This window comes from Pipistrellus kuhlii, unplaced genomic scaffold, assembly GCF_014108245.1.
Source record: "Pipistrellus kuhlii isolate mPipKuh1 unplaced genomic scaffold, mPipKuh1.p scaffold_m20_p_2, whole genome shotgun sequence".
Classification (NCBI taxonomy): domain Eukaryota; kingdom Metazoa; phylum Chordata; class Mammalia; order Chiroptera; family Vespertilionidae; genus Pipistrellus; species Pipistrellus kuhlii.
In genome coordinates this window covers 88289672-88306563 of record NW_023425515.1, presented here as the reverse complement: position 1 = coordinate 88306563, position 16892 = coordinate 88289672, and the positions used below count along the sequence as shown (strand labels likewise).

General features: G+C 35.8%; 1 protein-coding gene across 19 annotated transcripts in view; it reads left to right on the top strand.

Moving 5' to 3' along the window:
• The window catches only part of ROBO2 (roundabout guidance receptor 2), a 1761697-nt gene that overhangs the window by 1170512 nt on the left and 574293 nt on the right, over window positions 1-16892 (top strand). For all 19 annotated transcript variants that reach the window (XM_045584073.1, XM_045584072.1, XM_036444354.2 and 16 more), the window contains one exon: window positions 5073-5399. In XM_045584073.1, coding sequence (XP_045440029.1) covers window positions 5073-5399 — 327 coding nt within the window. The remainder of the gene's footprint in view (window positions 1-5072; window positions 5400-16892) is intronic.

The following is a 16892-nucleotide window of genomic DNA, read 5'->3' as shown; positions in this document are numbered from 1 at the left end:
GAATGTTTTCTGTATGTATATATAGTGATCAGTATATATGATTCCTTTTCATCATCCAAAAAAACATGGTGAGATATTGGTGTTAAGGTTTGTGTCCGATAAAAGTGAGGCATAATATTTGCTAATGAGTGACCCACATCCAGTATTCCTACCACACTGCCCTTTTCTTATTCTGAGGGGCCAAGCAGCCTACATTATTCATATCGCTCTGTGTGCCTCTCACCTGGGGGAAGTGGGAGGAGTGATAACTTAAGGAGCTACTGGTCACATTCAGAATCAGTGCCATGGAAAATCTTCCTGGCTTAATTTTGCTAGGTAATTTATTTTGGAAAATATTTTGTCAAAACATACATAGTTATGACGAACTAATTCACAGTATTTATATACATTTTTAGAAAAAAGAAAAACTGACACCACCTAGATATTTTGCTGGGGTGGGGGTGGATTGCACACTGTCTCTAATTGGCCAAGAATTTCTTCTGCCCTTGAAAAAACTTAGATATGGTTATCTAGTTTGTGAATCAAAAGTAAATCTTAGTTGAAAGAGATACTACATTCTATTGAATAATGAGACAGAACGAGTTTATTTTGAAATGTTTTATATGACATTAACAAGTGTGTTCTTCTAAGTACTTTATCCTCCTTTATTTAATTACTAGAGGCCCAGTGCATGAAATTCATGCAAGGGGCTTGACCCTCTCAGCTACTGCAGCTTGCCTCAGCCCTCACAGCCCCGGCTTCATCTGGAAAGTCATCCTGAAGGTCGTTCGGCTGTCCCGTCTAATTAGCATATTCCACTTTTATTATTATAGATGTAATTGAAATGGCTTTCTGAAAACAAGTTTCTGTACCACTCACTGCTAATGGGAGGTTATTGCCTAATACAACTACATTTAAATACTTTCACAAATTATTATTTTAAACTTCATCTCCAAATCTCTAAAATTTGAAGAGCTAACAGACTATTCAATTTATTTTTTTATTAAATATTTTACAAAAAAAATATTGTTTGGGAGCCTCTGAGAAGCAGAAGTAATCTATTATGTAAATTTGGGTACTCAGAACATTAGTGGAAGATGCATCCTCATGTAACTGAGGAATTCCATATTTCTGCAGGATGCTTACATGTCACCAATCTAAGTGCATGGCATGCCCATGGTGCAGCTTCTTAGACCCTTCCTCTTGTAACTTCCAGTGCCTCTGGTTGGTTGTGGAGACCAAGAATCTGATTTTAAAGTAACATTCCAAGTGATTCTAGACATGTAGTCTGAGGGTCATATTTTGACAAAGAAGGAAGATATTTTCTGGCTATATTATGACAGGAGGCATTCATTTGACTAATTTTATGGAAATTAACTTAGAAGAGGGTTTAGGTATTAGCATAATAGTAATGTGCATTCTTTACTTACTCTTCCATCCACTTTTAAAAAAATGCCTGCCATATTTTGGATTGAAGATCTTGAGTTCTAATACTGTTTCAACTAGCTATTCAGTTATGGACAAGTTAATTTACTATTTTATAGCTTAGTTTCTTGGACAGTAAAAATAAACATTTGGATGTTCATCTTTAGAACTGTGTGACTGATTTCCATCGTCTTTTTATAAAATAGCTAAGGGCACTTGAATAAAAACAGGGCAGTTTAAAATGAAAACTGGACCGTCTAATGTCCCATTTAAAAACTGAAATATAAAAAGAGGTCTACACTGTCATCGGGGAGAAAGGATATAATTGCAGATAGTAATTTTCAAACCATGCTTAGCCTATGTGTTCATATAGGAATCCTGAACATTTCTCATTACACAAACAATAGTAAGATTGCTATCAAAGATTTTTAAAAAATATGTTTTATTGATTTTTTTACAGAGAGGAAGGGAGAGGAATTGAGAGCTAGAAACATCGATGAGAGAGAAACATCTATCAGCTGCCTCCAGCACACCCCCTACTGGGGATATGCCTGCAATTAAGGTATATAACCTCTGCCAGAATTGAACCTGGGACCCTTCAGTCTGCTGACTGATGCTGTATCCACTGAGCCAAACCAGTTAGGGCTCAAAGGTTTTTTTTTTGTTGTTGTTATTTATTTGTTTGTTGTTGTTGTTGTTGTTTTGTTTTTTCTTTTTCATCTGGAATCTGGAGAAACCAGTTTTGTGGTCTTATAAGAGGGATATAAATTTAAAAACTGAAGTAATTAATGTAAAGTTATAAATAGATACTCTACAGCAAGACTGGTAAACTTTTTCTGTAAAGGATCAGATAGTAGATATTACAAGCATTTTAGGCCATTTAGGGTCTCTTTATTTTTCCATTTTCTTCCTCCCTTTCTTGTTCCTCAGTCTTCTAACATTTAAAAAAATGTAAAAATATTCTTAGCTCAGGGCAAAACAAACAAACAAACAAACAAACAAACAAAAAACTGGTCAGAGCAGTGCTTTTCAGACTATAGAAAGCACATGAATTCTTCAGGGATCTTGTCAAAATGCTGATTCTGATTCTGCAACTCTGAGATTGGCCCTGCATCTTGTATTTCAAATATGCCTTGGGTATCCAAGCTCTTGAGGTTAGTTAAGTTGTTCCAGGGCACTTCATGTGATGGACAGCCCCCTCTACTGTTGTGATTTGAATTCCCAATGAGTTTGGTTGAAAATTCAATTGTCTTTTGTTATTGTTGTTGTTGTTTGTTTAACCAAATGATGGGGTTATTTTGGTCCAATGATGTAGTAGTTTAATAGTTTAGTTGTCCTTCATATGGCCCAGAACCTCTTTGGAAATTTGATGAAAGCTATGGTGCCCCTTACCACTTCTTCATCTGACTCACACATATACATTTTTATACATGATGTCTATGAAAAGCAGCATAGAACCCTTGATGCATTTCAGGAGTAGAGTCTATGTATGTGTCCAGACATTTACATTTGGGAATATGCTACTATTTGTAAACTATGATTAGCCCTTTATATTTAAACTAGAGGTCCAGTGCATGACATTTGTGCACTGGTAAGGACCATAGCAGCTGCTAGCCAGGTACTTCCTCCCTTCCCCCAGTCAGCCCACCCCTCTGATGGAACTCTGGACAATTTCTGGTTGAGGGGACAATTTGCATACTCTACTTTCATTATATAGGATACTTTGAAGTATTTTTTGATTATTTTTTTAATAATTCTTATTTTTTAGACAACAAATTAGTTTATTTGAGGATGTGCTTTAGGGCCTCAGTACTTAAAATATGTGTCTTTCTATATTACTGTGATACATGATGTACCTGTCCATATTTAAATGCTTTGCAGTTCTTTAGTACTTTTTTTTTCTTGTATTTTAATAATGACCTGGGTACTGTGAATTACTCTTTTGCTGTAGATACCTAGCACTTGCAATATGTAAGATCCTTTTTGGATCTGATGAGATTACAAATAGTAATCAGCAACCTTAAATGTTAAATCTCTTCAGAAAAGAAAATGTTTATTTACTACAAAATTAAATTTCCTCTGTAAAAGTAAAATATTAAATTTTAATTAATATTGAATATAAATAAACACTATTGAGGCATAAATATTACTTCTGTGTATTGGGCATAAATGTGCTAATATTAGGTGATTGGCTGGAAAATTTATGAGCAAACTTTTAAAATCCCATATGTACATTATAATTGTCCTCAGATATCATTATTTCTTCCTGCATCTCCTTTGGATTTATTTTGCAGTTGCTGGTAGGACCTTTCCACACATAATGGCCATTGACACTTCATAAATTAAACATATCCAAAACTATATGTTATCTAAAATGTTCGTTTACAAATAACAACAGGTCTTCCTCTTGGTATGTCTTATTTTCCTTAGTATCCCTACTTTCTTTGTAGTCACAAGGAAGTCATTGGTACCTATCACTCTTCCTTACTGTATGGTGATATACCAAATTCTATCAAGCTTGGTTTTGTAATATGCCTTATAGCTTTCTCTTTTTTATACTTTCAGCATTATTTCTCAAGGTCATGTTTTTTATTTTGTTTTGTTTCTTTGTTAGAATTCTGGGGTATTTAAACAACTCTTAATTGTCTTTTGTTTTCATTGCTACAAATCTTTTACACTACAAACACTGAGTGTCTTTCTAATAATTATACATCATAGTCAAGGTACTGTTCCTTCAAAATCTGTTAGCCTTATAGACTGAAACTCACACTCCTTAGCATGGTATTTAAAGCCCTTTTGTCTCAGGCTCCAAGACTACATTTTACCTTCACCTACCACATCAAGTTTTCCCCTGATTATGAAATGTACTGTGCATGTGGTCTAATTTCTTTCTTCTTTTGCTTATATTGTTTCTTCAATCTGAATGCCTTTCTCCCATATTGACATATTTTTATGCTTTACAGCTCAATTTAAATGTCACTGTTTTGGGGAAAAGACTTCTTAATATGTTCTAGTTAGAGTTAACATTTTGCTCCTCGTTTTCTTCCTATAATGCATTTTTTGGACCTTTATGCAATGCTCATTTCATTTTAACATAGTGATTCATGCTTTAGGTCCTCAGTCAGACATATCTGGGTGTAAATCCTGCCTCTACTGCGAATTTCCTCTACATTCTTGGGCAATCAATTTAATTTCCTTAGCTTCTTTCTTATCTGTTAAATTGAGCTAATATTTGTACCTAATGTGTGAGTCTTTTTTTGTGTTAAGTCTGATAACAGCACACCGGCATGATAAACGGCATGTATGTATGTGCTCTAGGTACTTGGGCACTTGACTTTCTCCCCAAGGGACAGTGAGCACTTAGAGGACAGGAATTTGTTTTACTTGTACCCAGTATAACCTGCTCTCTTTTACTTTTGTTGGTCATGACTCATGGGACCTTAACTGTAACTTATTAGAATTAACATTAATTTATTATTACATTGTCGTATTACACAAAGGAATGGGGATGACTTGCGAGATACATTAAGAACAAAAGAGTAAAACGAATAAAATAGTAACAAGTGCATTTTGAATAAAGAGTTTCATTTCATTAATGTCAACCTAAATCAAACAAAAGCTATCACTAAGGAAATGTCAAAGCTTGTCTTTACTCTGTCATGTTTTAGGATCTCGTCTTCGTCAGGAAGACTTCCCCCCACGGATTGTGGAGCACCCTTCAGATGTCATTGTTTCCAAGGGGGAGCCCACCACATTGAACTGTAAGGCAGAGGGCCGGCCCACGCCCACCATTGAGTGGTACAAGGATGGCGAGCGGGTGGAGACCGACAAGGACGACCCGCGCTCCCACAGGATGCTGCTGCCCAGCGGATCCTTGTTCTTCCTGCGCATCGTGCACGGCCGCAGAAGTAAACCCGATGAAGGAAGCTACGTTTGCGTTGCAAGAAACTATCTCGGCGAAGCAGTGAGTCGAAATGCATCTCTGGAAGTGGCATGTAAGTGAACACAATGAACCGCGTAAATGGCATGCGCATTTACTTTGATTTATTCGTAGTAAGCTTTGTTCTCATGGATGCTCCATACCCAAAGAATAAAACTATTAAAAACTCTACATAATTTTACTTTATCTTCTCTAGAGAAAGCCAGTCAAAAATAATAAAAACCCAGGTGTTGCAGTTTATGTATTTAGAATACAGCACTATGGTGAGGAGAGTGTTAGTATATTACAGCAAGGTGGCCATACTACTCACTTTAAAATTTGAGTTGTTAATGAGAGATATAATCAAGCATTAAAGTTGGCAGTGTTAAATGAAAAGTTTGTGTTTACCATGTCAGCAAATACAAGGGATGAATTCAATATTGCACCAATTTCTGTTACCTATTTATAATATATATATATAAAACTTTTACCAGGTAATTTCTGATAAAGGAATCATTACTCTAGGCATGCTTGGAAGAACACACCAACAATAATGCCAACTATACTTTATTTACTTATTTAATAGAAAAATTCATCATAGAAGATATCTTATTTCTGTAGAGATAGAATGTCCATACATCAGAGGGTCTAAGTCTTGGGAATCAGCAGTAGTTAAGGATTTGCCCTGACTTTGACACTGAAAAAAATAAATAAATTATTAAGCAGATAACCCAAACAACACCAGTAAATGATGATATCAATGCTTTGTAGCAATTTTTACATCAATTCCAAAACTTTATGAATTATTTTTCAGAACAAAATAAAAAATATGATATTTTTTTCCTGGTTTACAGCAAAGATTTGGCATGGTAATTTAAACATAATAATACATTTTTTATATTATCTATTTTGAGGAAATACTTTATCTATAATTAATTGTGAAAAAGATGGAAACAGTTGAATCTTTAAAAAGTTTGTACTTTTCTGCCAAGACTGGTTTGGCTCAGTGGATAGAGCGTCGGCCTGCGGACTCAAGGGTCCCAGGTTCGATTCAGGTCAAGGGCATGTATCTTGGTTGCGGGCACATCCCCAGAAAAGGGTGTGCAAGAGGCAGCTGATCGATGATTCTCTCTCATAGATGTTTCTAACTCTCTATCCCTCTCTCTTCCTTTCTGTAAAAAATCAATAAACTATATTTAAAAAAAAATAAAAATAAAAAAATAAAAAGTTTGTACTTTTCAACTTTCTGGTTGTACCATTGGTCTCACAGATAAGAGAATTTATGCATGAGTCTTATTTCTTTGTCTTGAAGGATAGCACTAAATAGCAGCTCATGGTCTCATGTCTGGAATTAAAGTTGATATTTTTACTTACATTTTAAGTTTATTATACTATATTATAAAACTTGTGTATTTATGTACTAAAATTCTCAATAATATATCACTATCTTTTATCATTACCTTTAGACATGAAAACATCTTTTTGTAAACAAAATCTTTCTATTTCTTATTCAGCTATGTTTTTGTTATCAATGTTTTTTATTATCAATGTTTTTGATATCAATGTTTTTTATAAATTATTTTAAAAAGCAGTTAAATTTAGTGAGATTTGAAACATACACAAAACCTTAAAAATGCAAATATTCCTAACTTCCATTTTTATTTTGAAATACCTTATTTCTGGAACTTTTTAAAAATATTAAATAATTCAATGTCAAATTCTATTGATCTTTTTTTCTACCACGCCCCTTTATAGTAAATATAACAGGCATTATTCTCCCTTACATGAATAAAATTAAATCTCTGTTTAAACAGGTTAATGGGGAATTTAAGTTCAGATTCGGGTTATTTTAATTTTCAGTTTTAGAAAATTGTACCATATTTGGTAAAACTAAAATAAAATCGGGACTATTTTATACAAATAAAACTTAGGAATTTTGAGGGTTTGTTTTTTTTTTTTTACTTTTTCTTTTATCTTCTTAACAGCAAATAACTATTTTTTTATGTTTAGAAAGAGAAAGGGAGAGAGAGAAAGAAATATCAATGTGAGAGCAAAACCTTAATCAGCTAACTCCTGCACCCCCCTGCCAGGGATTGAGCCAGCCCCTCAACCCAGGCCTGTGCCCTGTTTGCAAATCAAACCAGCAACCTTTCGATACATGGATGGTGCCCAATCAACTGAGCCACAACAGCCCAGGCAGAAAATAACTGTTTTTAACCTTAACTAGCCTTTCTTCTTAATATTAAAATTTATCAAAATTGGCCAGCCATTTTATTGTTGGGCAGATATAAGGTTATGATTTCTTTTTCGAAGCCTTAGCTTTGTTAAAATTGCTATCAGTGAACATGCACCTTATATTTTTATTTAGTAACCTGAAGGATTGCTTTCTTTCCTAATCCCATCATCAATAATGAATCAAACTGTTTTAAAAGGAAATTTTAAAATAATGACTTTTTTCCTGTAATACGACAGTAGCTTTAAAAAAAAAAAAATTAAATCAATGAGCTTTGAGAAATGCTAAAAATATTTCTGGCCTAGAGAGGAAAACACAAGTCTTCAAAATTGAATTTAGCTAGTGAATAAAATTCTTTCTTCTATTGCCATGTCAACAGTTCATGCCATTTGAGGCAATACAAGATCAAACAGTATTCATTTATATGCATCTTTTTCGCATTAGCTCATAAGTATTCTGTCTTTCCTTGTGTTTCATAAAAAGTATTAATATGGAAATTAGGGTCAAAATATTGAGAGCTTTCAATAATATTGTAACCAGTGTATTTTTATAAAATGGTATAAATATGTGTTTCTCTACCATATTATAAAAATTCTTGATCTTCATATTTTTGAATGCTTAACATAAATGCTCAATTATAGAACATTATATATATATATATATATATATATATATATATATATATATATATATATATATATATGGAATAAATGGAAACCTTAAAACATTGTGTATTTGGAGAGATTCAGGTAGTTTGATATGAGGTTGGTGGGCAGCATATGTTTGAAAGGTGCTGATTCATAAAATCTACTCATTTTTGTTCTGTAAAATGAGAGACTTTGAAATGAAGGAAAAATAACGATTGGTCTAAAGGAATGATGATTGAAATCAGAGAGGAATTATGAATCTGCCAAATAACTCAGAAGAGGGTATATGTTAGATTTTAAACTGAAAGTAGCAGTAAAGATTAAAAGAAGCAAATAGTTTAAATCACATTAAGAAATTATAAATCATACCACTTTATGGTCAATTTGTGAGATGATATATATGTTTGGCAGATTTACTGTATATATTGCTACCATCTCTAGGAATGGCAGCTACAGGACAAATACCTAGTAGGAACTGGAGACTGAAATTACCCTGGCTATGTTGTTTGCCAGAACAATGAGATATGAAGGTGAAAATACCTCATGTTCTATATTTTAAAAAAGCTTCTGGAATTGAAAAGAAAGGTCTTTCCCAGATGGCGCTCAAAGCCTTGGGAGTAGGTAAGAAGTAGACATGATTGCCCAGGCAGGCTGTGTGCTCAGTGGTTAATAAGGGCCAAGACCACTCCCACTGCCTGGAACCCCGATATTTGATCATGGGCAAAGGAAAGAATGCCAGTAGAGGAGGCTCAGAAGACATTTCAGAGTTTAGGGGATATCATCAGGAAGTGACAAAAAAAAAAAATAAGAGGACAATTTTCAGAATGAAAAGTCGTTGGTGATGTACTACCCTGTTTCCCCGAAAATAAGACAGTGTCTTATGTTAATTTTTGCTCCCAAAGATGCACTAGGTCTTATTTTCAGAGGATGTCTTATTTTTCCATGAAGAAGAATACAGTACACATTTATTGTTAAATGAAAATAAAGGAAATTTATTACCTGTATATGGTAGTACGGTAGTTGTCAACACAAAACAGACAAACTGTGAATCCTACAGTATCAAGAATTTACTCATTTATTCAATGACAATCATGTCATCATCTTCTGGAACATCATCATAACAATCCAATTCCTGAATTTCCTGGTGAATTTCTTGTGACTCCATTTCTTTCAGAATCAGTGGACCAAATCTCTCATGTTTAGCAATAGCACTGCCTTCAAATGAGTACTTCTTGTCAAGATAGCCTGCTAGCAGTGCATTTGCAATGCAACTGTCAGTGATTTTTCTCTCATGAATTCTTCACCCAAGTCACAACTTCTTGCAGTTTAGGTTTCACAAAATTTCTGAGACAGAGTCTAGGGGGGCCTTATTTTTGAGGGATGCCTTATATTTCACCCAGAAGGAAACCTGTAAGTAGGTCTTATTTTCAGAGGATGTCTTATTTTCGGGGAAACATGGTAGTAAATGCCTCATGTTGGTCAAGTAAAAGGTGTCTCTGGGCTCTAGGAAAATGAGTAGGCAGTGGATTTAGAGAGCTAAATGCTCCCTGTTCTTCCAAGAAATTAGCTCTGAAGTGTGTGAGGGAACAGGTCAGGTCATTTTTTGTTGTGGAGATTTGTGCTGTGCATTGTAGGGTATTTAGCAGCATCTCTGGTGTTTGCTCAGGACCCTCCAACTCCACTATGACAACCAAGAAATGTCTCTAGGCGCTGCCAAATCCCTGGGCCAGAGGGTAAGGGGACTTAAATTCAGTTAAGAATTAGAAATTTAAGAGTATCTGGCTTGTCAAAAGTATATAGATAAGTGGGAAACAAACTTGTTACGACTTTTATTGTGAAATGATTAATGACAAAATTATGATTGTTTTTTACACTCTTTGCTTCACCTTGGTTTTCATTTCTAATTTAATCTTAGTTTCTGCTGTCTTAGCTGGTTGTATAGAAGTCCCCCTATTCCTCAAAATAATGAAAAACAGAGTTCCCATTTGACCCAGTAATCCAACTTCTAGGAATATATTCCAAGAAATCAGAAATACCGATCAGAAAGGCTATATATGCACCTCTAGGTTCATAGCAGCACAATTTACCATACCTAAGATTGGAAAACAGCCTAAGTGCTGATCAGCAGATGAGTGGATTAGAAAGCGGTGGTACATCTTCACAATGGAATACTACGCTGCTATAAAAAGGAAGGGACTCTTACCATCTTCCAACAGCATGGATGGAACTGGGGAACATTATATTAAGTAAAATAAGCCAGACAGAGAAAGGTAAATATCACATGATCTCACTCATTTATGGAATATAATGAACAACATAAAATGATGAACAAAAACAGATCCAGAGATATAGAAGCATCAAATAGACTGTCCAACCTCAGAGGGAAGGTGGGGGAGGGGGTAAGAGATCAGCCAAAGGACATGTGTGTATGCATGCATTTAAGCATAACCCATGGACACAGATAGTAGCAGAGGGTGCGGGTATGTGTTGAAGGGTGGGAGTGGCCGGGGAGAGGCCGATGGGGGAAAAACAGAGACATATGTAATACTTTTAAACAATACATAATTCAAATTTTTAAAAAAGCCCCCCTGTTCTTTACCATACTGGATTCTCATCCTTGTTTTCCTTAGTACATACTTCAATTTTATGTAAGGGAACAAGATAGTGGAGGAAAAAAATATACAGACCCACTCATTGTAATGTGTATTTGAATCTCTTACCTCATATTTGGTTTCCCTCTTTGGTTTTAGTTTGGAAGGTCTGGGGGTCGGGTTGAGGGGAGACGGGAAGCAATCCAGAAAGTACTTCTCAATAACTTGAACTGAAGGAAGGTCTTCTGGCAAACGTTTTACATATTTAAAAAACAGAACCGCAGGGTCCACGGTAAGGCTGGAGGCACTAAAGATGTTAATGCAGTTTTCCAGTGGGATCACCAAGAGGGCCCAAGCGTGGCAGTGCGGATAGGATTTCAGTGTGAACACCCATGCGCCTGTGTTTGGAGCAGAGGGAGCACCCGGCCCGCAGGCAGATTGTGGCTGCCTGTGATGCAGCCTGAGTCAGGGGCAGCCCCCAGAGATAGCAGCTGTAGCTCCAGGTGGTAAATATATGACAGCAGCTTGATCTATCGACCAGGGTAAAAGGGAGTTCTGGCCTAAATGAAAATTCATGAAAAATTGATGAAGTCCCAGATTATTTTTTCTGTTTTCTTTCCTCAGCACTCTTCAGAGAGAAGCGATTAAGGTGCTGCCTGCTTAGTGGTGAGGAGGTTGTGGTGGTGTGGTTCAAAGTTCAGGGGTCACATAGAAAATGATCTTTTCTTTTTCTGCTTTCCTTACTTCTAAAGCAAAATACAAGAGCTTTTCATATTAGCTGTGATTTACCTTTGCTTTGATAAAAATAAAATAATAAAATAAAAATAAAATGGCTAAACATCCAAAAGTTGGCTTTTGATGCAACTACTAAAGAGAGGATAGATGGGATTCATAATGTAATTGGGAACTAAAAATATATTAAATTCCATGACTGCAGGGTTTTCCTTCATTTTTTCCTTTTTTTTTTTTTTTGGTTTTCATGTATCAAGACTCATGTTGCAAGAAAGTCATTTAAAGAAGGAAATGGTCTTGCATTATTTATAGGTCACAGATTGCTAGAATAGCAAAGCTATGGGACACCTTACAAACATAATGATCTTGTTTGCTTTAAGTCCCAAACTAAATTGATGTTTTATCTATATAAGGAAGGGAGGTTACAAAAGTAGACTGACTTCAGTAAACAGAGGTTACAGGTGGCATTAAAATGCACACAAAGTAAATAGTTTCTTTGGTATTTCAACTTAATAAATATGTATTTTCTTTCTAAATTTTTAAAGCTATAACTGAGTGTTATTCAGGAAAAAATACCTTTAAGTTTCATAAAAACAAAAGGTAAATTAAATTGAAAAACAGACTAAGAGCCATGGAGAGCTTTTAAAAAATGCTTTATTGACATATAATTCATATGACATATAATTAATCCATTTAAAGTATACAATTCAATGTTTTACAGTATATTCAGAGTTGTTCAACTGACACCACAATCTAATTTAGAACATTTTCTCTACTCCTAAAAAAAATCCTATACTCATTATCATTCAATTCCCATTCCCTTGGAAACTGTCCCAGTCCTAGGCAAACTCTAATCTACTTTCTGTGTTTATACATTTGTGATTTCAGACTTCTATACAAATGGAATCATATAATATATAGTCCTCTTTGACTAGTTCCTTCTTTTCAGTATAATGTTTCCAAAGATCATCCTTAAAGCATGTATAAGTACTTCATTTCTTCATACTGCTGAATAATAGTCCATTGTGTGTGTGTGTGTGTGTGTGTGTGTGTGTAATCTCCCACATTTTATTCATGCATTCATCAGTTGATAAATATTTGGGTTGTTTCTACTTTTTGTCTACTACGAATCATGCTGCTATGAAAATTCCTATACAAATGTATTTGCAATTTGTCTTGGTTATAAATTTAAGAGTAGCTTTTCTTTGTCATAATATAATTTTATTTAACTTTTTGAGGAACTTACATGTAATTTTAAGTATAGATCAAATAGTATTTATTATTGCCATTGAATTAACTGCATCTAACTTCTGTCAGTAAAATGAAACATTGACAATATTCAATAAATATTATATGTTGCACTACCTGTGTCATATTCCCATATTCTATATAATAAAAGGCTAATATGCAAATTGACTGAACAGCAGAGCAACCGGTTGCTATGGCATGCACTTACCACCAGGGGCCGATACTCAACACAGGAGCTGCCCCCTGATGGTCAGCGTGCTCCCACCAGGAGAGCACCACTCAGCCAGAAGCTGGGCTCATGGCTGGTGAGCACAGTGGCAGTGGTGGAAGCCTCTTCCTCCTCTGTGGCAATGCTAATAATGTCCAACTGTAGGAAGCAGGCCTAAGCCATCAGTCAGACATCCCCCAAGGGTTCCCAGCCAGGCTGACGGACCCCCCTCAGTGCACAGATTTTGTGCACTGGGCCTCTAGTTTAAAAATAAAATAAAATTACTAAAATATAAAGTAAGTAACAATATGAAAATATAGAATTACCACAAAGTCTCCATTTTTTGGACCCAGTTATTTAATTCAAGTGGGTATGATTTGATGGAATAAATTCTGAAATCACTTCTAATAGAACATGCTGTCTTTGGCCCCATTTAAGTTGATAAACTTGCTGTTTGAGTCTTTATAGCATCTCTTTATGTAACAAGTTTGTTTTCTACTTATCTATATACTTCTGTTGTATTTCTATTTGTCCTAAAAGGAGGCAATGTTCTGACTTCTCAGGAGATGATAATACCTTTTTCCTAGAATAATTAACATCACCTTTCCCTTCACAGTTGCTTATCCTTTCAAATGTCCTTAGTTGTTTTTGTTTTGTTTTCTTCTTCACTTGTAATGTTTACAATAAAAAATTAATGATGAATTAGAAGTTCATTTAAGTTATTTGAGGAATGGGGCAACAAACATTTCATGACTTTCTTAAAACACATTCACATGCAAACAAATCTGTCCATTGAAATGCATACAAGGCCATGAGTTGAAAGGGAATTCAAGGTCATAGATTTTTTACCATAATGAATATAGAAACAACTGGCTTTTTCATGATTCCTGTAGTTGTATTTCTAAAAAAATTAAGAGAAAATTCAGAGTGTTTGTTAGGGTGAGTCAGATATACAAACAATTGAAAAACACTTAAAGCTCTTATAGGTACTTAGACCACATTAGGGCTGAATTCTGCCCCTGTCAATTTCTTATGTTGAAACCCTAATCCCTAGTGCCTCAGAATGTGACTGTATTTGAATGTAGGTCCAAATGATAAAATTAAAATGGTGCAATTATAAATTTAAGTTTTAGGGTGGGCCCTGATTTGATCTGACCTGTGTTCTTATACGAAGAAAAAATTTGGACACATAAAGAAACAGTAAGGATGCACATGCATGAAGGAAAGACACAGTGAGGGGATGGCCATCTGCAAGCCTGGGAGAGAGGTATCAGAAGAAACTAAACCTGTCAACACTTTAAACGTGGACTTTCAGCTTCTAGAACTGAGAGAAAACAAATATCTTGTTTAAGCCACCTAGTCTGTGGTACTTTGTTATGGCAGCCCTAGCAAACTAATGCAGGCCATTAACTTTTCAATGTGAGTAACACAAACTCAGAGATTGAGTTAAGAGGGAAGTAAGTGATGAGTATCATATATTGTTTGCACTCAGCAGATTTTATACTTTCCTGCATCCACAATGTTGGCCTGAGGCTCTTTTAAATAAAATCTGTAAACTCAATTGAAAGCATTATAAGCCATGAATATGTCATCATCAAGGAATCAATCTAAAACATATTTACCTGTAAACACAAGACCAAGTGGCAAGCATTTTGGTATTAGAAAATAGATAATCTTAGAGTATATATATATTTATATATATTTATATATATATAGTCTCATGCACATATCTGTGTTATTTGGGCTGTTTTGTGTGAATAACTTTAATTTTGTGATATTTCATCACATTCTTTTAAATATAGGCTTCTCTTTTAGCCTTTACAACTGAAGGTGCAAAGTTGCAATGTCTGGGGAACATGTTTGAATTTATGATCTACACTATATAATAAAAACCTAATGTGTAAATTGACAGAATGGGGGATGACCAAAGGAAAGACTGGTCGCTATGATGTGCACTGACCACCAGCTGGCAGACACTCAACACAGGAGCTGCCCACATGCCCCAGGCCAGCCAATGTGGGTGCCAGCAGGGGGTCACCCGGTCACCCCACTGGTCGCCCCACAGAATGCCCCTAATCACTGGCCTGGCCCAGGGGTCGTACCCATGCATGGATTTTGTGCATTGGGCCTCTAGTTTAAATATATATGAGGCTGAATTTTTATATCAGATTTCTGTTGATTGGATTAACTGTGCCCAATCTTTCTTAGCACAAGTCTCAAGTTGCTATTCACTCAAATTAGCCAGAACTAAGTTAGAATTCAAGGAAAATACACAATGAAGTAAAATCTTAATGTTCTCTACTTTTTAAAAGATTGTTTCCAAAGACAGTATTATCTGGATCTCTGCAGACATATAAATCCTATACAAGGAATGATACTCAAAATGTTCATGGAGTTATGAGGTGTATCACTAGGAAGGATTTTGAGGTTAGCTCTTGTTTTCAACTCCAGCAATCTTTTTAAAATAAAGTTAAGAATATTCAAGGTTTTGGAGGGTTTCTCACCTACAAACCTTCAATTCTATTTCAACTGGTGTATAAATAGAAATTTATTTTACTGAAAATTTATACAACTTGACATTATTATTCAGAATTGTAATTTTGTGCAACAATGTGTATGTTTTTCTAAAAAAAATGTGTTTTTCAGCAAAATGACAGGTCTCCTATTTTAGTTCTTTACTTTGAATTTGTTTCTGATAGTTATAATAAACATCCTTCAATTCTGAAGCAGCCTGCACAAGGTTTCTATAATTACATGAAGGAGCTTGTCATTATTTCATGCATGATAAACTCTTTGCAGGAGTGTAGAAGTGACAAAAAAGTAGGTGAAATGTTGTATAATTCTGGAAATTTCTTTTTGTATATAAGTTTCTAACAGCCTGTGGCTTAACTACTGAAGGGTGAGGCTCAATCTTCTTTCCAACCTATATTATTGAAATTGTTTTTTCATTTATTTTTTACTTAGAAGATTTTAAAAATAACACCCTTTTTTTAAGTTAGAAGATATGCATATATTTCTGTCAATAGGACACACATTTCATAAGAAAGAATCTGGGAAAGCAATATTGGGTACCTGTTTGGCGTAATTTCTGTAAACTCACTGACGTTCTCTAGTATTATCCTCCTGGGACTGCTCAGACATCAATGGTGTCTCTAGCCCTTGGAAAGAAGTCAAGCAAGTATTGTAGGAGAGGCAGATGTTTTCATGATGTGACAGATATACTAGTATAGCCCCAAACCTGGTGAATGCCAACAGGATATTTGTATAGTAGAGGCCTGGTGCACGAAATTTGTTCACGAGTGTGTGTGTGTGTGTGTGTGTGTGTGTGTGGTGTCCCTCAGCCCAGCCTGCAACCTCTCCAATTTGGGACCCCTCAAGAGATGTCCAACTGCCCCTGCCGATTTAGGCCTGATCCCACTGGATAGGACCTAAACGGGCAGTCAGACATTCCTCTCACAATCCAAAACTGCTGACTTCTAACCGCTCGCCAGTCTGCCTTCCTAATTGCCCCTAACTGCTTCTGCCTGCTAGCTTAATCACCCCCTAACCACTCACTTGCCAGCCTGATCGATGCCTAACTGCTCCCCTGCCAACCCAGTTGCCTCTAACTGCATTCCCCTGGAAACCTGGCACCCCTAACTGCCTTTCCCTGCCAGCCTGGTTGCCCCTAACTGTCCTTCCTGGCTGGATTGGTCACTCCTAACTTCCCTCCATTGCCAGCCTGGTTGCCCCTAACTGTCCTCTCCTGCCAGCCTGGTTACCCCCAACTGCCCTCCCTTGCTGGCCTGGTCCCTCCCAACTGCCTTCCCCTGCTGGCCTAATTGCCCACAACCACCCTCTCCTGCAGGCCGTCTTGTGTCCACATGGGGGCGTCCATCTTTTGACCACAGCGGAGCCGCTATCTTGTGTG